Genomic DNA, 24,514 nt, shown 5'->3' with positions numbered 1-24,514 from the left:
GCCTCAGCACCTTAGGGACATGGGAAGTCATCTGTTGCTTTTGCCAATTCATCCTAAACAGACTGTTCTCTTTCGAAGCCAAGACTTTCAAAATGCACACACATGGAGATGTGACTGGCCGACATACAGCTTCGCTCCTACAATACTGGAGGTGTAATGACGTGTACTGTACTCCAGTGTTCCCCCAACCGGATCAGCCCTGTCTGATGAACTCAAGTACCTCTTCATTGATCCAAACGGATTTTAAACTGGATGCTGTTTAACACTATTGACTTTACAAAAGGGAACATTTTTACAATGTCCTTTCAGAAAATGGTACTTTCAGTATTTAGATGGTTTAAGCTAAGTGCTTAAACCATTCACCCATTCATTTTCACTAGGTCTTTTTTTTTTATGAAACACTGGAAAAAAAGTTTTCGTTTGATTGAAAATTAATTGATCAAAGTAAGAATTGATAATTAATTGGCTATCAAAGTAGACGTTTGTTGCCTCCCTAATTTGTAGCAAACCATTTTAAACATAAACTGTATCCATGTTATCCAGATATCTATTTTAACTATTTAACATTTCAACCATTTATCCATTATTTTTAGATAACTATTACAGCTGTTTATCTTTTACTTTTAGCTGTAATTTCACCATCTGTTACTTTCAGGTAACATCCCTTTTAGATAACTAACCGTGTATCCATTACTTACTAATCGACTTGCTCGATAACTAGTTTTCACGCACTCTCAATCGCAACCCTTGATGTTCAGGTATTACAGAAGGCTGTATGAGCATTAGCATGTGGATATACAGTATACTTTATATAGTTTAATTCAAATCATGACTTTAATTAGTTGCGCTACTACACAATCTTTCCACGTACTCCCCGGCAACTGCAAAGGTACCCCCTGGGGTGCAAGCACCCCTGGTTGGGATTGGAATCACTAGCAAACCCCATGAGAGGGGGGCTTCCACTGTGAATACCATCAGAACACCGCTGGGAAGTGGCAGGAATGTATAAACTATTACTGTCAGCACTACAGAAGATTAGAGCTCTAGTTTCCTTTTATAGGAGGAAAAGTTTGTTGTAATAGCAGCAGACTACAGCGGATTCCACACAGCGTAACACAGCTACACGTTAGGGGGGCCTAAATAGATTTACAATGCTTCGACTCAGCTCCCTTCAACGTATGTCTGACAGACACGGAGCTCGTTTTTTGCTCAAAGGGACACAAGTGTTTCCTCAATAACTCCCCTCCTGCAATGACAGAGGATGCATGCTTCGAGCCAAGTGCCTCTTGAAATTTAAACACAAACAAAACCCTCGACTTAAATACTACTTAGACCTATCTTCCTTCATAATTACTTTTTTTTTTTGTAAATCCATATTCATACAGAAAATAATCTTAATATTTGCGAAAGGCTTGACTCATTCATTTGAATAGTCGATTAAGGACAGTCAGTGTAGCAGCTAATTAGAAACCAGTGGTGATAACCACCTGTTCAAACATACAGATGGGAAGTCTGTCTGCTTATCCCATGACTGCCTGCGAGTGCTCCGTCATTACGGATAGCCAAATGTAAATGAGTCTGAAAGCGATGAAGATAGATGGATGGAACGCTGCTCATCCCACTCAGGGTTTCACCCAAGCACAGCACAGGTTATGTGCATACGCGGGCATGTATGATGAGCACATCAGTGAACATAGACTCGACCGCACACACACACACACACACACACATACACACACAGTCGAAGACGTAATTACCTGTCAAATGCAAGATGTGACTTCCTGGCAGTAAATGAAGTGATTAATATTTGTGAGGAGGGTGGGGGGGTTTGGCTGATTATATGTTAAGATATTCCCTGTCCGTATTGCTTCTTTTATTACTGCACCACAATGACAAGATGGCAAATTACACGCCGGTTGATGCAAAACACTAAGGACCAAACAGGACGGGCAACACGCATTAGGCCGGCGCTCTCTGCCTGTCAAAAAAACTCTTTCGATTTCTTTAAATGTCCACAAAATGAGTGCTTGTTCCAATTTACATTACCTTCCACAAAGAATGCTCAGTCGCGGTGAGCGTGATGCAGCTAGGGGTCGCCGAGTTTTTCTGTTTTTCTCATCACATTTTTCAGAAATCATTTTGTTTCCGCTCTCCGTTCCAGTCCTCCAGGCCCAGTTTCCCTCCCCAGGCTACGTTGACACCTCCCTGGCCTGAACTGAGTGGATGTCTGTCATTGGTCGACGCCTGCCGGCTGTGCGGCCCAAGAGCCCTAATAAACAGGAATCTAATGGGGTCCCTGGGCGGCTGAGGGAGCCTCACATTAAAATGTGAGAGAGGGTGCAGGAATGAGGCCCCTGAGAGGAGGAGGAGGAGGAGGAGGAGGAGGAGACTCTTCTGAGGATCTGAGGCCGTGACTTAATGACTTTGTCTCCCTTGTTGCTCACTGTAGCCTGATTTGCACCGTTAGTGTATTTTTATAGTAGGAACAACAGCTGTGTGGCACGACATAACAAGATGATTTGTCAGGAGCGACGAGCTGTTCAGACAAACTAAATGGTGAATTGTGCCAAAGAGTGCAGGCAAGTATATTATGTGGGGCTAAAGTTACAATATGTGAATTGACATTTTATTGTCTTTTAGTTTCGCATGTTTGTCTCTAATGGCCATTTGTCAGGGCATCCGTTTCTCAAGAGCTAATGTCACTTTCCTAATGTATTTGGTTGCAATTTTGAAAGTTATAGTCCATATCGACAACATAATAAGCAAAATGTCTTTTGGGGCATGTTTGTCGTGATTGATGGGTATCTCAGAGGAAAACTCTCGATCCGGGTGGTTGTGGCTTGCTTGCATGCATCGCCTGAAGTCTCTACCTTGTTGCCCAAATAGGTATTTTTTGGGTATCAACTGTCAAGATGGCAGCAAGACATCACGCCTATGTCCATCTACGCAAAGGTTCACACAAAGAATCCAGCAACAAATGTATTGACCATTTTCATACACGCACTTTAAGGAAAAGTTCACTAGAACTGTAAACATGAAAAACTGTGGTTTTATAGGAGCTTATGTGCCTTGTGTGGGTTGCATCCAGCTAAGAAAAAATTCAGCACATAACCCCCGTTAAACCACAACGTTTTGTTTTTTACGCGGCATAAGCCCCTGGTTCCAGTCTTTATGCTAAGCTATGCTAACCATTTTACATTTACCAGACAGTGATGAGAGTGGTATCAATCTTCTCGGGTAACTCTGGACGAGAAAGTGAATGACACTATGCCTTTTAAGTGTATGTCTGAAAATGGCCAGTAAATTTGGTACAAGTGTCTGAGCGACTTTTGGTGCGTGCGTTCAGACTTTATTTTGTAAATAGGCGGAGTGAACGGAAGTATATCAGTACGAAAATGGAACAAAAAAGATCAACCTTTTCCTGAATGGTCGGGATGAAAGAAAGCTTAGCAGTAGACGCAGCAGAAACTGTCGCGGACAAACACGGGGGTGTGGAACTTGGCTTCATCTGCTTTTCCTTCCTGTTTGAACACGAGGACAGAAGCTGAGCTATAAAACGTAGCTGTTGCCGGAGCGACGCCTCCCAGATAACTACCTCCAGCCCTGTCATTTGCTCACTCTCGCGCGGCCTCCCTTCGCTTGTTTCTACGGCCTGCACAGCGGTGTGTGTGGGTTCACTAGCCAGAGCTCCTCTTTCCGCTCTGACACTCTGCAATCAGATGTGACACACTGAGGGCTCAGATGACAGCTGGGATGACAAGGTCACACAGTCACCTACTTTTAACGAAGGATATGCACAGCTCCTTTTGACAGGCCTGCACAGGGCACACGCAGATACCCTTGCTCACACACACACACACATACACACACACACATGTACACACAGTCACAAGGCGGAGCAGGAGTGTTGTGCAGACGTGGGCCTTTCCTCGTGCCTGTGCAATCTCAGAAGCAATTACCTATTACAATTTCATCCTTTCCATCTCAGAATGTTTAGGCAAAGATTATAACTGCTGGGGAGGTAATTAAGCCTGCAAATGGTGATTTGAGTTGTGAATACAGAGTACTGTGTGTGTGTGTGTGTGTGTGTGTGTGTGTGTGTGTGTGTGTGTGTGTGTGTATCTGTGTGCGATACCCAAAATGACAATTACAGGACTAAGAAGTACAATATTGGTCTGGAGAAATTGTTCAGCGTAATAATTCACAAGGATACATACTGTTTTACAATTCAATTCCACCACTAACTTCTTCATTAGATTATACAGTGAGTGTAACAAAGAGATTAGCTTCTGCTGCTCGTCAGTTACACTAAAGAGACTCTCTGGTGCCTTAAACTGTAGCGAAAGTCACCCTGAACTCAGCGCTCGACTCAAGATATTTGTCAGACTTTTTTTTTCCGCGCAGCAATCCAAACAAGGAGCACAGCTTTACAGACAGATGCAGAGACAAAGCCCCCGTCCTTCAGAGTTTGAGAAAGTGCAACCCTCAGTCTGGGCGTTGCCTCTGAGATCTCTTGACTCTTCACACTGCGCTGTTTTCCCTTCTCCTTCCACCGTCCTCCCCTCTTCCTCCCTTAACCCTCCCTTCTTTGTCTCCTCGGCTCTCTTTGATGCTGGAAAGCGAAGAGACGCAGGATTCTTCTGCCTTTTTAACGATTTAAACAAAGTCTCTGGGTTTGGAGGAGACATGAAAGTGCTGCCAGCTGGCCCCACCTGGGGATTGATGGTTCTGCTGGCTGGTTCTATTGGTTCGCGTATAGCAACCAAAGTGTCCGTTCTTAATGTGCAGTCGTTTGCGGAGGGCCCCCTCCTGGATATGCACAGGGGCCCACAACATAAGGAACACAAGCCACGGGTTTTTGTATTACTAATTGATGTTATCTCACTTGTGGTGTACGTGTGATAATGATTACAAATTTTAGAGACGCAGCAAAGGGCGCATTGGGAATACGGGTCTGCTTGTTTTTCTCTACCTCTGTTGACAAATGTGCTGATTTAAGTGCTTGAGGGGGAAACCATATAAATGATGAAGCGGCTGGGGTCATCAGCGATTCCTTTACAGACAATCAGCACTCTGTGACTGACAGCTAATCGGAATTGTTTTCCCCTCCTACATAAGCAGCCGGGACCTGCCTGACCAGATTCATTGATGTCAGTAATAGGACAATCTAGCCGTAAACTGTAATCGATATGTATTTAGGACTAAAAATGTATTTTCCAGCACAATCCTGCACTGTAGCTGGACAAACTCTCTTTGTGCACACATACGGGGGCCCCTTTGAACCCAAGCACTCGTCTTTACATCCGCCTCCCTCTCCTTCCCTTCCTTCCCCGTCTGTGGCGCACATTCACAACGGCTCTCTCAATGAAAAATCGCCTTGCCCTTTTCAGTCTATTTATCTTCCGTTAATCACTTAAAACAAGAATAACACGGTCATATCCAGCGAATCCATATCTAATTCCTCTCCCCTCAGCCTGCCCCCAGTGATGAATCGTCCTCCTAGGGCCGGCGGAGGCACCCGTAAACCGATCAGGCGGCTGTAAGAGAGGATCCCGCCAGATCACGGAGGTTAATAACATTCCACATGATTACCCACAACCCCAGAGGATTAGAAGGGCCAAGGGGAGCAGGTTCCACGTTGCAAATAATAATCACTATTTCACAGCAGTGTTGGTGCCGGCCACTCAGCTGAAAGACCGCCACGCTATCTCATCACTCTGGTGAGGAAGAAGAAAGAAAAAAAAAGACTCCAGTGGACCCCAACACCTGCTGAAAGGTTTTTTCATCTCTTTTCATGGCACCACTGTTGTGAGACTGAGACCCCCCCCCCCCTGAAACTAAAACCATTTTAATGAATGCAACCTTTTCCACGAGATGTGCTCTCATCATGATGTTGATGGTGTCTGTGGGCGTAGTGCTTCATGCTGAGGAGGGTTATGTCACCTTGTTGTTAGCCCGGGGAGCTGCTGCTGTAGGATTACATATTTATCTCATTCTCGCAAATAAAAGTAGTTTATAATCACTATTGCCACATTATTTGCATTGTTAACTTGCAAAAATGATCTCATCCGACTGGCACATCTTTTCACTTTTCCTAAATCTAGGACTTTAAAACTCTACACCATGTTAAAATGACCGGGTGAAATTGTCGTTTTTGACAGCAGTCAGATGGAATTGCACAGAAAGACAATCCTCTAACGGCGCAGTTGCTATTTATCTCGAACAAATTCATCTCAGATCTGCTTTTTGTTTTGGCACAATAAATATGATGCACCTTTTAGAATATTTGAATGCTGTGTGTGCTGACTTCATTCCATGTGTTTATGATGCAGATGTATGCTCGGGTCTGCACATATTTCAGCGTGTGTGTGTGTGTGTGTGTGTGTGTGTGTGTGTGTGTGTGTGTGTGTGTGTGTTTGTGTGTGGATTCATCTGTTTGATCTTCGGTGTTAAAACACAAAGAAGCTCGGTACTGTAGCAGCCCACGGGACGCAACAGAAATAGATGGCATTCATACGCTCTCTATTCTACCACCACCACCATCCTTCAAACCCCCCCCCCCCTCCACCCGCAAAACACACATCCATCACCACCACTTACTTCCTCACCGACTCACACACACACTCCCACTTCCATTTTTCTCTCTCTCTCATTATATCATGTGGGCATGGACCAAAATAAAACGGTGAATAACGGTTGGATTTGAAAAGCTGCAGAAAAATGCAGGCAGAGATTCTCTCTCTAGCGCGTTGTGAAATGGATATCAGGCCGGTGCGAGATAAGACAAAACCCCAATGCTGTCATTTGAAACAAAATAGGAACACGCCTGCAGGGATGTGTGTGTACTGTATATTTGAGGATTTTTTTGAGTGCGCACCATCAGTGTGAAACATGAGCGTGGTTTTGAAACAATTGAGCCCAGCTGGGTTAAGTGACTCTTCCCGTCCTTACATCATTCCAGATGACTTCATGAAGGCCTCGGACACCAACATGGACACAGCTTCTTTTTTTTGCTGACACACACACTCCCCACCCACACATATGCCGCCCTAAACAGTTCACAAAACCCAGTAAAGAGCTGTCCAGACAACAACAACAAATAAAAACCACTCACGGAGGTTTGTGGCCCTGGAAACATAGTGCTGCGAATGCATCCCAAGGGCCTCCTCCCCGCGATACTGCTCACCTGGACACCCGCCCTGCAGCACGTTGGCGACGACCCTGTCAGACAGGAGAGAGAGACAGAGGCGGTGAGGGACGAGGGACGCAGACATGAGGAACTGTGCACAACAAGGGCTAATTTCATTATTCAGCTGGGCTGTACTGCTGCACAGAATCTTTTTTTTATGAAAAAATAAATGAAAATATTTGATTCCCCGTGATGAATGGGAATGTCTCTGCAGCACATACACTCCTGCCTATTAAATGACACCGTGAAGGTGTGGAAAAGTGTTTTCACTTATCTATAATCATACACAATGGAGCATACGCATGCCGCCTTTACGCTAGTGAGAAAACCGCCCCCGCCTGATGAGAAAAGTGTAGCTCACGTAATGTCATTCTATACCACAGCAGATGATAGACCAGAGTGGAGAGAGCATGTAGTATCCACTTTTCTTTCTCCAACCCCCCCCCCACACACACACATAAAGAATCTGAAAACAGAAGATGACATGAGATGCTCTGGTTGCCATGCCAACCGCAGCCTGTGTGAGAGACATTATATGCCTGATGCATTATTTGATAATTGATTCCTTATTATGCACTTCTGATGTGCACATCGCGGGCAGATGAGGATATGAACGAGACGTTGCGCGCTCCGCATCTCTGCGTGCGTAGGCTACTACTGCAAGTCTCTTTGTAAACAAGCGCACTGAGAGAAGCAGGCAGACAGATGGCGCGCGCGCGCGCGCGCGAGAGGGAGAGACTTACCTGGACATGTTCTCTCTCTGAGGCCGGTGCGCCTTCTCCAGCCCCAATTTGGTGAAAATCCCCACGAGAGCCATGATGGCCACTACTCCACATATGATGTAAACAATTAAGTTCGTCTTGTCTTTGGTGCTGTCGATTATCTTGTTAATTTTTTTGTAGGGCGTCTGTCCGGTCTTCATCCACACCGGAGTGTCATAATTTTTACAGGTGCTCTGGTCCAGCCGCGAGTGCTTGTAGGAGCAGCAGAAGCGGAAGCCACAGGTGCCGCAGCAGTACAGATAATTGCCCGTCTTGCAGATGAACGGCGGGTCCCACTGGCCCATCACGTCGAAGTAACCCCGACACCTGTCCTCCGTGTGCGGGGTCTCCTCGGACACGCTCTCCTCCTCCCTGGAGCCGTTGGAGGTGGCGATCATGACGAATCCCCCGAGCAGCCCCGGCTCCCCGTCAGCCTTGCACACGAGAGCCATAACTTTGAGCAACAAGAAGAAGAGGAGAAAGTATTTCCCTCTCATCGTGCTTCCTCCGCCGGTCAACTTCACGCAGACACGAAAAGACTTGGGGAGAGGGGAAAGGGCGCGCGGTCATGATATGCTGACAAGTCCAGAAACACACATCCAAATAGCAACGCACCGTCATCCGCGCCGACGAACATCTTTATTAACATATCATCATCCAAAAGAAAGAAAAGCGCAGAATAAAAAACAGTCTCCGTGGAATGAACTTGGCTTAATCTAACTAAAAGCGCTCCGACGCGGGTTATCTGCTGCGCGTCCGTACGTCTTTCACAGAGGTATTTGCAGGCGCAGATCTGGCGTTTTCAGGAGTGCATCACTTTGCATATCCATCGGGTGCGCTCTTACGCGCAGGAGTAGGCAGAGACACAAGCCGCGCAGAGGACGGGAGCGCAGTGAGCGAATAGAAGAGGCGAGGGTGGGAGAGTCTGGTGCGCAAAAGGAGAGGAGGAGGAGAACATGGGGAGGGAGTGAGACTGCGAGGGCTGAGGAGAGAGAGAGAGAGACACACACACATAGAGAGAGAGAGAGAGAGAGAGAGAGAGAGAGAGAGAGAGAGAGAGAAAGAAGGGGGGAGAGACTTTATTGTTAAATAGTATTATGATAAAAGCCCCGGATTACGCACTATACGGTTTTGCCCTCGAGGAAAGGCGTGGGAGCACCCCTCCCCCCCTTTTCCCACTTTATTCATTTTCAGCATAGTAGGTTGCCATTGTTTTCACAAGTAGTGTGCTGCAATAGGCAGTGGCTGACATAGCTTCTAAATCAGGGCTTTTATTTTGAAAAAGAGCCCTTCAGCAAAGATGTGGCCCCATGTAATTTCCACTAGATGCCTGGGGACTTTCTGGAAAAGGGCAAGAGGTTTGGTAATGGTAAATCCTCAAAACTACGATCGTAGTACGGATTTTTTTTTTCAGATGAAAAAGTGAAGAACCTCATTCCCAAATGGTGTCCGATTGGAAGACGTCTCTCCCATTAATAGTGTTTCATACATGTATGCTTTTTAGCAAACACAATATACCTTAGACGTATCCCGAACTTCTCTTTTGCTTATATATAAGCAAAAAACACTTTGCATAGAATTTAGTGGATATCTCGAGTACTTCAAGTGCAGTGTCAAACAAGTCCAGAGAGAGAGAGAGAGAGAGAGAGAGAGAGAGAGAGAGAGAGAGAGATCGAAAGAGGTCCGCGAGAGAGACCCGCGGGAGATGAGCTGAAGGGCATCATGTCCCTCCTGCAAAACATATTTGTATTAACCTGTAACTAATGTGGTCTTGGTTCATTTAGCCGTTAAAAAGCAGACCTCTATGGGACCTCCAGGGTTATTTGAACTGTCTGGATGTATTGGAATCAAGCAAAACCGACAATTATCTTTCATTCAAATGCTGAAAATATTAAAGCAACCAGAATAGCAGTTAGATTTAAAAAAAAAAAGGATGGGTGGATCCTGCTCAATGTGGAACCACCTCTGTCCATGGTGCTGAAAGGATCCTTCCTCGGTCCAAGGTCCCTCTCTCCGTGTTAACAAGGGGCTGTGGGGGGCGACCACGGGGGTTCCCGAACTTTTTAAAACAAAAATGCAAAAATGATGAGGATGTCAGATGTTTAATTTATAGAGGCTTATGCTCCACCACCTGAAGAGGATTAGGACAATTCAGTAAACATATTTAAAAATAACAATGATGCATGCCATATAAGTGATAGTACACGTTAAAGGCTGTACCTGGATTGCTATTGTGAGGGTACATTATTAGAGTGGAGACGTACATGCGCTCTTTATACTGTATCCTAATAAAGCCCGCACGTTGTAGCCAGGCTGGGGGCCGCTGCAGCGAAAGTCACACAGACTCTCCAGCAGGCATGTGTAGTCGATCACCGATAGTCGATCACCGATAGTCACCAGAGGCAGCGAGCCGTTAAGACAGCTAGGGAGACCCAACACTTACTCAACCAAACCTGTGTCGGAGGCTCGCTGACAGGCTTGCAAGTCGCAAACTAGTTTGCTCAGATAACTCTAACATTTAGATCTCATGGCTGGGAGTGAGGATATCTTTCTCAGAGCCAAGCATCGGACTTTCAGCGGACTGACTGAAGGTAGCGACTAGCTGTCATTAGCCTATTTAGCCCCGCCGGTTAGCCACCGTAGATGCTAATGCTAACGCTCTCTCTTTAACTCGGGGTGTTACACAAGTTGTTGTCGCTGACTGCGGGTGAACAGTTTGACAGAGCTAACGCAGCCACTTGACGGCTATTGTGTAGCTTCGTGTTGATAACAGGGGACACGGTTGTCAACCGTAGCAAGGCTAGCTTGCTAGCTTGTGTTTACAGAATAAAGCGTATGAGTAACGTTACTGTTAGCAGCGGCAATGAATCAAATCAGTGCAGGAAAACAACGCTCCTTTTTATGTTGTTGTTTAGAAGTATTGTATCTTACTTTTAATGGCCACATGTAAGAGTTGGTTGTAATCTACTTTGAGTAGGCTAACATTAATGTTTCAAACTTTGGTCCACTACTTTGAATCCAGAGGGTCTCCAATGAGGAACTCTTAGTTTGCAGCAAACGTTTAACCACATTTCTGCATTTTTTTTTTTTGAGGAAGAGTTGTAGCACAACTTGTTGTTGTCAAAGTGGCTGCGACCTCATTTGAGTTGATTAAATTAGTCCAACGTGTTTCATTACTAAAGTGGTTCATCCCTGCAGTCAAACCAATCGCACTAACGTGCTCATTTATGTCCTTTCAACCTTTCCTGTCTGCTTATTTCTTTAGCACCTACAGGAGGAAACCAGTTAATTTAAGGGAACTCGAGGGAAGACATTTAAAGCAAGCCCCCCCCCTGTGTGCTTTTATCATTCATTCATTTCAGATGATGATTAATTTTGTTTGGAGTGCACAATCTGCCACCTGAGAAATCTGTGCGATTTATGTTTGAAGTTTTGCTCAACCAGCGCAGCCACACAAGGCTGCTGCCTCTTATCTCCTGTCATGGGAGCCTTTTCGGCTGCTGCAAGTCCTGGTGGTGGTGTTGTTGTTTTTTAAGTTTCTTTTTCCGTTTGTCTGTGAAATAGTTCACACGTCTGACTCCAAAGAGAGACGTTGTGCTGTAAAGTATGCATCGGTAACAAAAAGCTTGCAGGATTTGTGTGAGTGGGACTTGCAGCTTTCGTAAATTTCTTTGCAGATTGTTGTCTGTTGTTCAGGACACTCGCAAAATAAGATGGCTAATAAGTCAGGAGTGGGACCGACATGCACGGGGGTGTACATGCACATTGCATATTGTATGTGTATTTGTGTGATTGGAAACGTTACTGGTTGGGAATTGAGTTTCACATGAGGCGCGCTGGTTCAGAGTTTCAACTCTATGCTGAGCTGCAGGAGTTCAAGATGTGCTGATGAGAGTTTATGATGTACTTAAAATACAGATCTGGTCTGTATTCTCGTAGCAAGTAAATGCTGATGGATGAGATGAAGCAGGAAAACTTAATTATATACCTCAGTGGTAATGGCAGCTGTTCAAATTCAAAATTCATCCTCAGTCCTCACTGTGTATCGGTTAAGATCAAGGCCAGGCTGGATTGGACCACAGCCGCTCTAATGTAATTTGGTTGAAGAGATAATGATGATAATCATAAAAGTAGAATGTGTTTCCCCTCCTGGTTTTTCTTTCTAAATGTCAATTCCACAGAGGAGATCGTTGTTAAGGGGGGGTCATTGTTTTACTCGCCTGATTCCCAGGAGGCAAGGCGCTCTTTGCTCGCCTCTGCCCATCTTTGTTCAAGTTTCTCCGGAGGACAGACTTGGTGAACTCATTTGGGAGAGAGAGACGCGTGGAGAGCATGTTAAACACGGAGGATGCTGAACAGCTTCTCGTCCCTGCTGAGTGTGAGTGATGGGATTTGAGCAGATGCAGACTCTCCACAGCGACGGTGGCGCACACTGCTTTTTGCACATCCTTCCGGAAACCAAACAAGTGGAGCAGAAACTGTTTACACCTGCTCTTTGCATCGGTCCATTTGCGGGCAACAAAGGGACTCCATTTCCATATCACGTGGCCGGGCTTTTGTCTTGTGTCCTTCATGTCGAACCTTGTCATTACCGTCAGCCAGATGAAGTGTCTGCTTCCGTTCTATACATGGAAGCCTGGAACAGTTTGCCTTTTTTAATGAATATTTTAGAGGGATTGGATGGTCGGGCCCTTTTGTTACGCAATATCAGGATTATGTAAAACACTTGTTCTTTGGCGTCCGTGCTCTAACATGTAGCTCTTTGTTAATTATTTAGCATTGGTCTCATGCAGTGAGCATGTGCATGTTTAACAAAAGGCCGTACATTATGTTCATCCCAGTTTCTCAAAGTCCAAAGTGATGTCTTTGGATGTCTTGTTTTGTCGTTCCAAAACAAAAAAAATCATAAAATATTCAGTTTAATATGATGTATTTAGAAAAACGGGAAATCTCCGTATTTGAGAGGCTGAGAATGAAAAAATTCCGAAAAAATTACTGTAATAATTATTCGATAATCAAAATAGTTTAAAAAAAATAGGCGATTATTTTTCTGTTGATCGACTGATCGTTGCAGGTCTAATTCACACATTGTAAGTGAGAATAATATTAAAATCTGTACATGCATGTAAATCAGTATTGACTATCTGTAAAGACTGAGTTACATCTTGAGAAAGGATAATAAACACATTTACTATCAAACTATGATGATCTCAAACGTGTTTTATTTTGCTCATTTAAAACACTAAAAAAACATTTGAACACAGTAAAATTGCCTGATGCAGCTTTAAATTCAGTTTTATTTCATTCTTGTCTCAGTAGTAACCCTTGCAGCCGTCTCCGTCGACGCAACTGCTAAGTTCGTTCTTGTCTCTGTTCTTCAGATGCAGAGCGTGAGTGGACGGGACCATTTTTCTTCATCCAGGCCGCCGACCCCCAGCTGGGGCTGATGAAGGCCTGGAGGGACGGCGACCGCGACGGCGGAGGGGACGAATGGGGGGAGGAGATCGAGCTCACCAAGCAGGCCGTGGAGGCCGTCAACCAGCTCAGACCCAGGCCCAGGTTCATAGTGCTTTGTGGAGACCTGGTCCATGCCATGCCAGGTAGGGATAGAGCGCATTAAAACACAAGCACTGCACCTAAAAACCTTTCTAAAATGTTGTAGTTTTCAAGAACCCCACGAGAGCATTACTCCTACCATCTCTCCTCAAAATGAAGAGGTTGTCATTTCAGTTTTTCCACCCGTCTTTGAGAATGAACATATTTTTCTGTGGGTCCTGCTGTTGCGTCGTGATGAAATGCTGTTTTGAAGTACATTGCTTTTTTTTTTTTTTTTGCTTACCATCAACTCCTCTGAGCGATAAATGCATGCTGAGTTCTGATGGCTGTAAAGAAACTACGACAGCACGACCCGCAGCCGCGAAGAGACGTTCCCATGGACAAACGAGCCACTGGCATCAACCAGCGCAGCTGCCAATTATCCGCCTAATGTCGGAGGACATAATGTGCACTCGCAGATGCCGGTGGTGTGAGTTTAAACCCCGCTCAGCCTCTTTTTAGTGCGACCAAATGACACAGCAGCGGTCCCACAAGCGCCATCGCGCGGCATCTGGTACATCGCGCGGGCTCGTGCAAATTCCGCACTCATCCGAGCGTGTGTGAAATGGCTCTCCCAAATTACAGATAACGGCAAAACAATTTAGAAACGCAAGCTGTGATGTCACGCACTACACACCGTTTCACCGATCAACTTGTTTTATGCCTCGTTTGTGATTTCAGCACTTCCAAAAAAAAAAAGCTACGTGTTGACAGATTCATGTGCCCCGAAAGCTGAGATCTTGTTTTTCCATCAAAGAGATCAAAGGGTGGTTCTGAGCAACGTTAGAAATGATCATCAAACACCAGCCAAACACTTTCAAATGATGTATTATTCCATCAGCCATCAAACCTCATATTGTTTATTCTTCTGCTAACACCTGCTGACCTTTTTGAGGTGTGAGGCCAGCGAACATAAGAGTTTCCCTACTCAGATAATGAGGCCCCGTCCTGCTGGCATACACACAATACAGCTTTTTAATACACACAGTGCAACCCGAGCTGACCAATCGCAGCTCCTGCTGCCTCTGCGTGGTATCTCTGTAGCCGCCGTAGTCCAGACGTGCCGTTGCTGAATGCTCACACTTGCTAGTGGCCTTTGCGAGCCGAAATGTCATTCAGTTTAAGCTGATGGGTAATTTATTATTTAAACTTCCCACAGATCTGTGCTACATCAGGCATTGGAACTGATATTTCAACCTTATATCCTGATGTGTGTAGAGGTCGGACTGATCAGCAGTCTGCCTCCGCTCGCTCTATTTCCGCGGTGGGTTGTAGTGTTTCACCTGGCCAACATGAGATGACTTTCCGATTATGCCAATGTCAAATATATTTGTCATAACTGCAGAATGTGACAGGAATGTTTCTGACTTAAACCATTAAAAATGTCACGCTTTTTTTCTCTGTCACATAGGGACGCGGTGTAATCTGACTCTCATCGTGTGATGCGGCTGTCATTATTCTTCTCTTTTTTTTTTTTTTGAGCCTCGAGCAGAATTGTTTATTTGTGACCCCGGTGCAGCTGGTCGCAGAGTTTTTTTTTTTTTTTTTTTTTGTTTTGTGATGACCTGCAAAACAAAATTATTTACCTCTGTAAATAGCGGATGGCATTTGACCAAAACGCTTAACGGAAAGGATGCGTACGATAGACAACGTGGTGTATTGTTATACTGAATCTATATTTACAGATCTGGCTTTAAGGAGAGCGTATGTAGCAAGAACTCTCTAACCTTCCACCTTGTACCTTGCTTGCTGCGTCTGATAGGTTCTTGGCAGAAGACGGGGGGAGCTTCTGCTGCCCTCTGAGACAATCCTAATGTAATTAATGCTCTCTGTGAACAACATCTGCCTTTGGATGCTTCAGCTACAGAATATTACTCGTGGAGGTTCTGAACATTAGCTGTTTTCCACCCAGCCAAACACTGAACTCCCCTATGACAGCAGGTGATATTTATCTGTGAAAAAGCACAGGCCTTCTGGCTATTCTCCCGCAACTTTAGTTAATGTGCTGATGAGGATTTCGACACTTTGATTTTCTATCCAATTCCCAAAAAATCTATATAAGATACCAACTGTTGTGTTTTTACGGTCTGCAGCTGGGAGGTAAAACAAAAGTTAGTTCCCCGCCCTGTTTGTAAAGTCTTCTTTCTAAACGTCCGACCTCTTGTGACAGCGTGCAATATCTGTGTGCACGAAGCACCTGGTTGCTGTTCGTATGAAGGTGAGATTTAGCTTGGTGAAATAGCTGCAGATGGAGAACACACGGCCCATTTCTATCCAATCATTTGTGAATCATCTCTTAACGGCAAGCGCAACGTTGGTTTCACTCCATCAATCTAATGCTGGGAGTTAGACACGCTAGATGTCTTGGAACCGGGACAGCGGGGCCGGCGTCTTCTGCCACGGTTGGCAGCTGGTTTCCCAAATTCACCAGATGCTTTTCGCCGTCTCGCCAGACAAACAGACTTTGCACAATAGAACGGGTTTGTTTTTTTTTTGGAAATAGTCGGTTACATCCTTGACATAGCTGGTCGAGTAAAGCAAAATAATAATGTCGCTGCTCATTCCCCACCTTGTTAGGAACCGACACGCCGTGTTTGACTCGTGCTGTGTTCAATTGTGCTCCCTTCTGTCTGCCCCGTGTCTCGGTAGTAACAGAGATGTGATGAATAACGCCAACCTGCCAACAGAAGCCAAATAATTCCACCTATAAAGTAAAAGCTGTTTGTTAAGCTGTAGACGATACCCGTGTATTTCTCAGTAGAAGGCGTTGACTTTGTAGTTTGGCAGGCAACAGCGGACGCTTTTATTGAAGTCACTGTAATGAAGTGACCGCAGCGCGGTGAGCGTGCTTCTCGATGTCCAGCTGCCTGACTTGATAACGGGATAAGAGGAATGGGCTCGGCGGGACCCACAGCAGAATTAATGTGCAGCAAATAAAAAGAGCCAGTAGCCGCCAACTTTATGCAAACCACATCTGCATTACAATTATGGGAGTAGCGTGAGGTGCCTGTCTGGCTGCCTGGCCTAGAGGGAATGGGCACAGGGAGAGAGAAAGTCAGCAGGCGAACCTGCCTCTCCATCTCTGCATGTCAGAGTCTCTGTGCGTCTGTTTACATGTTTGAGCGGCTCGTGATGGAAACAATTCTGGGTTGATTCTGATTTGTAGACGTATTTAGCCGAATGTTTTTGTTCTATGTGGTGCATACATGTCATCTGTAAATTGTCCTTGGCCCCCCCCCCCCGTTTTCTAAAATTTGACTCGAGGCAAAACTATTCGCATGCAACACCGATTTAGCTTGGCTTAGTCACGGGGCCACTCTCGCCTCCCTCTCCTCTGCTTTTTAGGTCATAACGACCTCCAATTTTAGCTGCTCGGCGACAGTCCTGAACACTCCTGGAGTGGTCTGCCCCAATCATCCGAGAGCCTCGTTCTAGGCGTCCCAAGTATCCTCATCATCTCTGTGACTGCGCCATTTAGACCGCAACATGGCCACCATCCATTACTCCCCCCCCCCCCCCCACACACACACACACCAATCAGGCCCATTTATAGGTCGTGGCGAGATCTATTTCCCGCGCAGAGCTGGGACAGTGGAGAGTGTAAGCAAAGGGGTTTAAACCGCGACGCCTTCGGGGACCTTTTTTAAACGCCGTGTTGTCAGCCCTTGTTACTGTCAGCCCTCGACACAACAGGTTGTGTGTGCCATCCTCATTACTCGCCACGTCCGTCACTTGCCTGGCAACTGGGCTGCTGCACAAGTCGGGAGGAGGGAAGAGATATTATAGCCGGAGCTACTTCCGTCTCCCGGCTGACATTTCCCCTTAAAATGTTTATTTACAATACAGAATGAATGGGTGGCGGCCAGGGGAAGCTGGCTGTGAACCGGCATTGTCGACACCGCTGCCTGTCGGCGACAGGAAATTGGCAACTGTATTTCTGTTCCCACGGATCTCACTCTCTATCTCTCCTCTCCTTCGCTCTGCTATCCGTCTGTCTCCTCCGTCTGTCTGTTCTCCTTAGCAAGCAGCTGCGGTCTCATGCCTCATACCTTATTTTGACATCCTTCATTTGCAAGTCTGACACGGCGCACAAACACATTCATTCTCGCCTCTGATGAATCTATTTGAAACATCCGTGCGAGTTGAATCTAATGCGTGCGGAATCAATAAGTTCTGTTTGTCGTTGCAATTGCTCTGAAACTGAACCCTGATGTACTCGGAGGCTTTCAGTCGCGTTCCATGACAGTAGTCCACGAGGTACAATCCCAATCCCTCAAAACTAAACATTCTCAGGTCATTGCAGAGATGGGGGGACTAGGACTTGGACCCAAGTCGCACTTAAGTCGCGTACACACAGTGACTTGAGAGTTGACTTGGGCTTTCAAAAAATGAATGTTGAGAATCTCTGGGTTTAAGAGGCTGGAGGGATGTGTTAAGTGTCATTAGTTCGAGACCCAGTGTAATTATACATTAATTTAGTACTCTTAACTGTTATTAACGTATTAATTAAGTAACATTAATCTATATCCAGTTTTAAGGCCAAAATTTATTATTTACTTTAAAGACTTTGTACGTTGTTTTTTAAAATAATTTATTGCACCAGCCTGTTTCAAGTTATTATGCACCACACAACTAATCACTGCTGATAGTGTATGCTAATAGATAGAGGAGTGATGATACACTACATGCTTTGAATTCCTTAAGATATATCTGCGCCGTGATCTAATCAGACCGGCTGTCACGCAGCAGACGATGGAGCGTTCTTTACAGCCATAACAGACTTGGACTTGCCACTGAAAGACTTGAGACTCGACTTGAACGGTTCCTTAAAGAACTGCTGGCTTTGCTCCCGCAGCATTGCGTCCTTTGCGACCTCTACTGACAGAATTCTCCCTCATCCCAATTCCCCGTCTCCTCTCCAATCCAAGCCAACCCCCGAGAGACGCTTTCTCATCTGAAGTACTTCCTTCAATCTGGCGCCCATCCCTCTGCCCGCGTCTTTCTCTCGCTTATTTTCAAAGCTGACAAATGAAGAGGATAAAGGGGGGCGGGGGGGGGGGAGGGCGAGATAGAGAGCTGATTAGATTAGAGGAACATGCTGGACTTAACACCCTCCTAATGAGCACTACAAAGGATCCAAGCTTCGTCTCTGGGGTTTCGTGAGGGATATTACGCATGATGCAGCGGGGCAGAGCGCCCGGGTATGTGTGCGCATCTGCACGTGAGTCAAACTCGTAAAGGTGAAGTCGAGGTTACCTTGGGACCCCCCGTCCCCCCCTCTCTGTATCTGTGGAAAGCTGTTTAATTGTCTCTCCACGGGATTCTGAAGTAGAGGAGAGTTTGAATTTGTTTTAGGGACAAGCATTTTGGAATCTTTTTTTGAAGTGGTGGTGGGGGGAGGGGGGGTGATCAGGGAGGTTCTCTGTGTGTTTATCTAATGGGATCGTCCAGAGGCGTGTGCAGTAATAGCTTTGTAATGGAGTTTGGGACTACCACGGGGTGTAGAAATTTAGGAATGTCCCTCTGTGTTACCATTTACAGTACATACTTCACCATTTCACAGTGTCCGAGGAGATGCACCGTTCAAAGATCCTCTCGGACCACTGTGGTAAATATCAGGGTGATCCTCCATCCATCCGCTTTTGACGGCGTATCTGAGTCACACTGGCAACAGGTAGCCCAGACACAGCCACGTCCTCCAAAGGGAGGCATCCTTAAGGCACTAGTATACTCCGTCAGAAGTGCTTGTCGGATGGTCGAACCGTTTCAGACACACCCTCTCCCCACACCTTTCAAATGACAATGTCTGCATTGTTCTGTTAAACTAACATTAGCGTCCAAGGTGAGGTGAGAAATTTGGCAGGGTTCAAACTTCTCCCTTACGGCCGTTTTTTTTTTCTTTACACATCTACGTCGGTCACTTGTCATGTGAACAACCGAGTGCATGAATGTCTCTAGGAGTAACTGACAGAAAAAGGGACCGTCACATCATTTTGTTAGTATTGGCCCCATCGCTATTTTGGAGGAAGATAATATCAGTTACCTTTTTATGTACTGAACCCATGAACACTCTCACATTGTTTAAAAGAACGTTTTCTTCCTCCAATAAAATCTATACACTGCATGAAACCATGTTTGTTCATCCCGGAATCATCACGGTGAAAAAGATTATAAGCATGGCTGATTTTGATGAGGTTCTATGTAGGGATGTCCCATTCAATTTAAATTTTTATCCCAATCAAACATTGGGTTTCTGCCAATTCTGAGTCTTATTTGAGACTTATATTTATCTACATTTTGATTAAACATGTATTCACAAGCTACTACTAATTCTGAAGATCCTGGTTCAAAACTATCCAGATGCATTCAGATTCACACGTTTTCACCGGCAGCAAAATGTGTAAAGGAGAGCAGCGTTGCCAAATTAGCAGTTTAAGGTGGCCAAAGCACAATAAAGAAAGGAAATACATGTGTATATAAAACATGTCCAGATGGCCCAGGTACCGATCAGGTGGCGACATCTCTAGTTGTATGGTGACAGTTCACATTAGGACATTAGGGTTTACGGTACTTGTGGTGAACTTCATCATGCACTTTGCACTTTGCACTTTGCACATGCACCATTGAAAGGTTGTGGGATCCATTTAATACGACTCCCTACCCTTACGAATCCCTCGCTACCACCTTGTCATAAGCTGTAGGCCAGTGCCACATCAGCACCGCCTGTCAGCGTCGCAAATCCACACCTTGAGAATATAGTTGTTTAAGTGTAGGAAATGTATGTGACAGCAAGACCCCGCACACCGTGTGCAATCTCAAGTGCTCACAGCCTTGGACGGGCTCAACGAGAACTCGCCAAAGTCTCCTGTCAAGGTTTGACACTCGCAGCGTTACAATCTCATTAAATGAACAAGGCCTTTCAGTCAGAGCTAGAGAGAGAGAGAGAGAGAGCTGAGAGCGCCATCGTGTTTTTATACCCTGCTCGGTACATGTGTCGCTTATTCCAAAAGAGGAAAGCAGGGCGAGAAAACGTATGCATAAAAATTCATTTTTCAATTACTTCATGAACCTTCATTATTTCCTGGGCATACTTCAGGAAATGGGTTCTCGTCACAAATCCTCTACTCCCCCCCCTGTATTGTACCCCTTGCCAAGCAAGCGTTCCTTCGCACAATGTTGTATGGCACTATCATTAAGGGGAAGTGAAGGAGAGCCAACTGACAAACATAACCGGATAAGTATGAATCCAGTTTTCTAGCGAATAGGCTGTCGGGAATGGTCCAACTGCAGCGGGACATATTTGTCCAAACAACCTACACATATTAAACTGACACGATGTCATGCCCATCGCCACTCCCCATTAATCTAAAGCAAGGTGTCCTTAATACGGATTGATGGCGTACCCGTGGTCGGGGATCGGTTTACGCTGTGTTGCGCTGAAGGATGATTCATGGCCGTCGCCATGTTAGCGGATGGCTGTAGTTAAGGGCAGGCAGCCGGGAGGTTTGAGGGAGCAGAAGGCAGCGCAGCGTCCCTGTCGCTCTCTGAGGCCACCAGTGTTTTTTTTGTTTTTGTTTTTTTTTCACATTGATGTATCCAAAGAAAGTAAAATACGGCTACACGGTCTCGTTCGTTGAGCCCCACCCATGCTTCCCACTCACTCTATTACACACATTCACACTCGAATGGTGTCAAGCGTGTAACATATTTTTATTTATTTATTTACCAACCAGCTCCACTGGAGCAGGTGACAAGGTCCCTTCTGGAGTCATCCGAGCTTGTTGAGAACTCCGAGAAACTGACCGTAGCAATAACGAACAAGGCGAAGTCTCCTCTTGAATAAATAAATCAATTCCGTCGAGATCCAATTGAACAGCAGGGTCAGTCGAGAGCCAGCAGCTGCACTGGAGCGCCTCAGCATTTCAAATGACAACCTTTGCGCCCCCCCCCCCCCCCCCCCTGCTATCCGTTCCAGCTTCATTAGCGCGGCTGCCTTTGTCTGCACTGTATATCATTGTGGCAGCGGTCAGATATTGTGTTTGTGGAATAATGACTCCGCATTGTTGTGGCCTCCGCCGCCATCGTTTTCATCAACACTCTGCTTCAGACGGTCAACTCCCCAGAGACCAAACCACATGTTTAAACTGCACTACACATCCCCCGCTGGAAAACCATTGCATTTATCTGTTTGAATTGATAAGTAAGGTATGTATAGTATAACAGTTTAAGTTTTACTTTTCATGACACGGAAGCAAAAAATATTGCAATGTCAGTTTTCTTTCTGTATATTGCAGCCCTAATCTCTTACATATTTCATTCCCTAGTAGTAAATATTGACCAAGAGACTTGCCAGAGGTGATCGATGAACCTTTTATGTCACTAATCTTTTTTTTGTTCTTCTTGAAATACAACCTGTTACATGTGAGGAAAGCAATTCACTCGTCGTAAAAGGAGTCTGTTTTACAAAACAGAAGTCTGACAGGCTGGCTTAATTAAGAAAGAGAGACGGGTTTAAAACAACGTTTTACCTTTTTTAAATTTTTTATATTGATGCGTTTTAAGCTCCGCATTCTCCCGCTCTGTCATGCACAAGATGTTCTGTCAGAAAAAGGCTCTTATGTAATGAGTCCTATCCAAACATCCGAGGAAACGTTTGCTCCAAAAGTAGGCCAGTAAAATAATTACTCGGATGAATAGAAAGGAGGAGAAGAGAGAGACGGAGGAATAACTCGAGATAAATGGCTGAAAGGTTTGTTTGATATTCATTCTAAATTATAAATAGGATTGACTCTCACCCATTCTCTGTCTTTTCACCTACGCTGGGAGTACGCTCGTCTTTTTAGCGTAGTGCTCCTGATTTTACCCCGACAAGCAAACAAATGAACACATTGTAAAGAAACCAACAGCTTCGTGTATCTCGGACTGGTGGATCTGACGAGTGCTCCGCAGAGCGCTTGGCTCGGCACAAAGGTTGGGTTTGCCGCGTGGACTCGATAAACACTGCTCATCATGCCAGTAACCATGGTGATATAAAGTCCAGCTGTACAGACTATTGAGCTGTCATCGTTATCATCCGAATAATCCCCCCCTTCCCTCAGGCGACTCTCACCTGTCTCACCCTTCAAACTCTCAATCTGACTCGTTTTTTTATAATTAAGTCAATATTAATTAAGTCAATGCCGTGTTGTTTTATTTACGTGGACGTAAGTGACCGCCACCTCGGACATCGAGCCGTCTCTCACCTTATGACAATGAGTTTCTCCCCCCCCAGACACCCCATTCAGAGAAGGTCAGCAGCGAGACCTGAAGGCAGCCTTGAAGGGGACGGATCCTTCAATACCGCTGGTGTTTGTCAGTGGAAACCACGACCTGGGCAACACCCCCACCCCCAGGACACTGGAGCAGTACTGTAGTGCTTGGGGGAACGACTATTTCAGCTTCTGGGTAAGCAGAGACCTGGACATGTTTAATTAGCAGTAGTGTTAGTACAGCCAGTAGGAGTAGCTTGAAGTTGTGGCCAAAGGTCACTGCGACCACACAAATTACGTTTTGGGCCCTAACTCAACAATTGATTTGCTAATTATGGCAATTTCACACAAATGTCGAATAAGTATTAATAAAGTCACTTTATTTTGGACGAACATGGATTTAACTGCAAGATGACTGGTTGGCGGAGGGATACGACCGTGATGCGGTAATTCTAGTTTCATGTTGAAATCACGGTTTACACAATTTATGTCCGCTCAGCATTTCCATGTGGGCCTACTCCCATGTATACCGAGTCTTTTTTTACATATTTCTAACCACTTGAACACATCTTTTAGGCCATAGGCCCTCCTTGACTGAAGGGCCCTGCTCACATGCTCATTTTGCCGATGTCATTGGTGTAGGAGCCGTAGTCCTGGTATTTTTAAAAATAAGATGACTTGTCGTTGATCTGAAGATACAAATTAGGTAACAAAGCCACTGTAGGAATAGACTTATTATTATAGATGGTAGAAAATGCACTCCAACAGTATAGTCCTTTGTAAAGAAGTTGTTGTTGTTAAATGAATGAGCAGTAGGTCTCTTCTGTCTCCTGTCGTCTCAGGTGGGCGGAGTCCTCTGCCTGGTGCTGAACTCCCAGTTGTTCTACGACGGCTCGGCTTGCCCTCAGCTGAAGGAGGCCCAGGAGACGTGGCTGGAGGAGCAGCTGAGCAGAGCCTCCTCCTCAACGGTAGAATGGCCTCGCTGAGATGATTCTATTCTTGTCTGATTCATGAAGACGCTCCGCTAGATAATGTCTTCCTTTGCCGTGTTTGGATAATTGCAATTGCTCTCACAATTGAATTTAGTCTCAGGAGATCCGTGATGAACCCGTCCCCTCACATGTGTCTCTGTTCAGGAACCCAGACCCAAACACGTCCTGGTGTTCCAGCACATTCCTCTGTACCTAAAGAGTCCCGATGAGGAGGACGACTACTTCAACCTGCAGAAGGGGGTCCGGCAAAACCTGCTGGACAGGTTCAAGAAGGCAGGTAGGACAGCAGGGCTCATTTTCCCCTTTTTCCTCCAGGTACTGTGTATTTATGCAGACCAACTCACAGTGACTTAGCAAGTTTCCTGTCCAGCATTTTGCTCAAGGGCACTTCGACACAACAGACAGTATGCCTGTCCGTCCAGATTTGTGCATATCATTAATCTCTCAACTTTTTGAGTTAGAATTAACAAAAGAGATGAAGCAAAGTCGTATTGTTTAGAAGGTCAAGCAGCTTCCGAAACGCTTAAATATCAGCAGTGTTTTCCGCAATGATGGATTTAAGTCACTGCGTCTTAAATTTCTTTTTCTTAATACCTCCGAGCTAATATTCCCGTTAAACCTGTTCCTTTTTGAGCATATCTAACCGAAGCACAGTTAAGATCCCAGCCCAGAGGATTTATATGCCATTAGCCAGAATCACAAGAGGAGCTCCTGGCACACACACACACA

The 24,514-nt window shown here is 45.4% G+C and overlaps 2 protein-coding genes across 3 annotated transcripts in view; one reads left to right on the top strand and one right to left on the bottom strand.

Annotated features, from left to right (window-relative positions):
- The window catches only part of shisa9a (shisa family member 9a), a 50,434-nt gene extending 41,537 nt beyond the window's left edge, over window positions 1-8,897 (bottom strand). For both annotated transcript variants that reach the window (XM_031842852.1, XM_031842853.1), the window contains exons 1-2: window positions 7,933-8,897; window positions 7,115-7,221 (exon numbers count right to left, since the gene is read on the bottom strand). In XM_031842852.1, coding sequence (XP_031698712.1) covers window positions 7,115-7,221; window positions 7,933-8,447 — 622 coding nt within the window. In that variant the 5' untranslated portion in view covers window positions 8,448-8,897. The remainder of the gene's footprint in view (window positions 1-7,114; window positions 7,222-7,932) is intronic.
- Window positions 8,898-10,336: 1,439 nt separating this feature from the next.
- cpped1 (calcineurin-like phosphoesterase domain containing 1) overlaps window positions 10,337-24,514 on the top strand; it is a 30,785-nt gene continuing 16,607 nt past the window's right edge. Inside the window, exons 1-5 of the mRNA XM_031843430.1 lie at window positions 10,337-10,541; window positions 13,332-13,550; window positions 22,817-22,989; window positions 23,636-23,761; window positions 23,930-24,062. Of these exons, the coding sequence (XP_031699290.1) occupies window positions 10,478-10,541; window positions 13,332-13,550; window positions 22,817-22,989; window positions 23,636-23,761; window positions 23,930-24,062 (715 nt within the window). The 5' untranslated portion in view covers window positions 10,337-10,477. The remainder of the gene's footprint in view (window positions 10,542-13,331; window positions 13,551-22,816; window positions 22,990-23,635; window positions 23,762-23,929; window positions 24,063-24,514) is intronic.

The sequence above is a fragment of the Anarrhichthys ocellatus genome, unplaced genomic scaffold (assembly GCF_004355925.1).
Source record: "Anarrhichthys ocellatus isolate YVR2014 unplaced genomic scaffold, GSC_Weel_1.0 scaffold4, whole genome shotgun sequence".
Classification (NCBI taxonomy): Eukaryota; Metazoa; Chordata; class Actinopteri; order Perciformes; family Anarhichadidae; genus Anarrhichthys; species Anarrhichthys ocellatus.
This window is presented reverse-complemented; position numbering and strand designations above follow the sequence as displayed.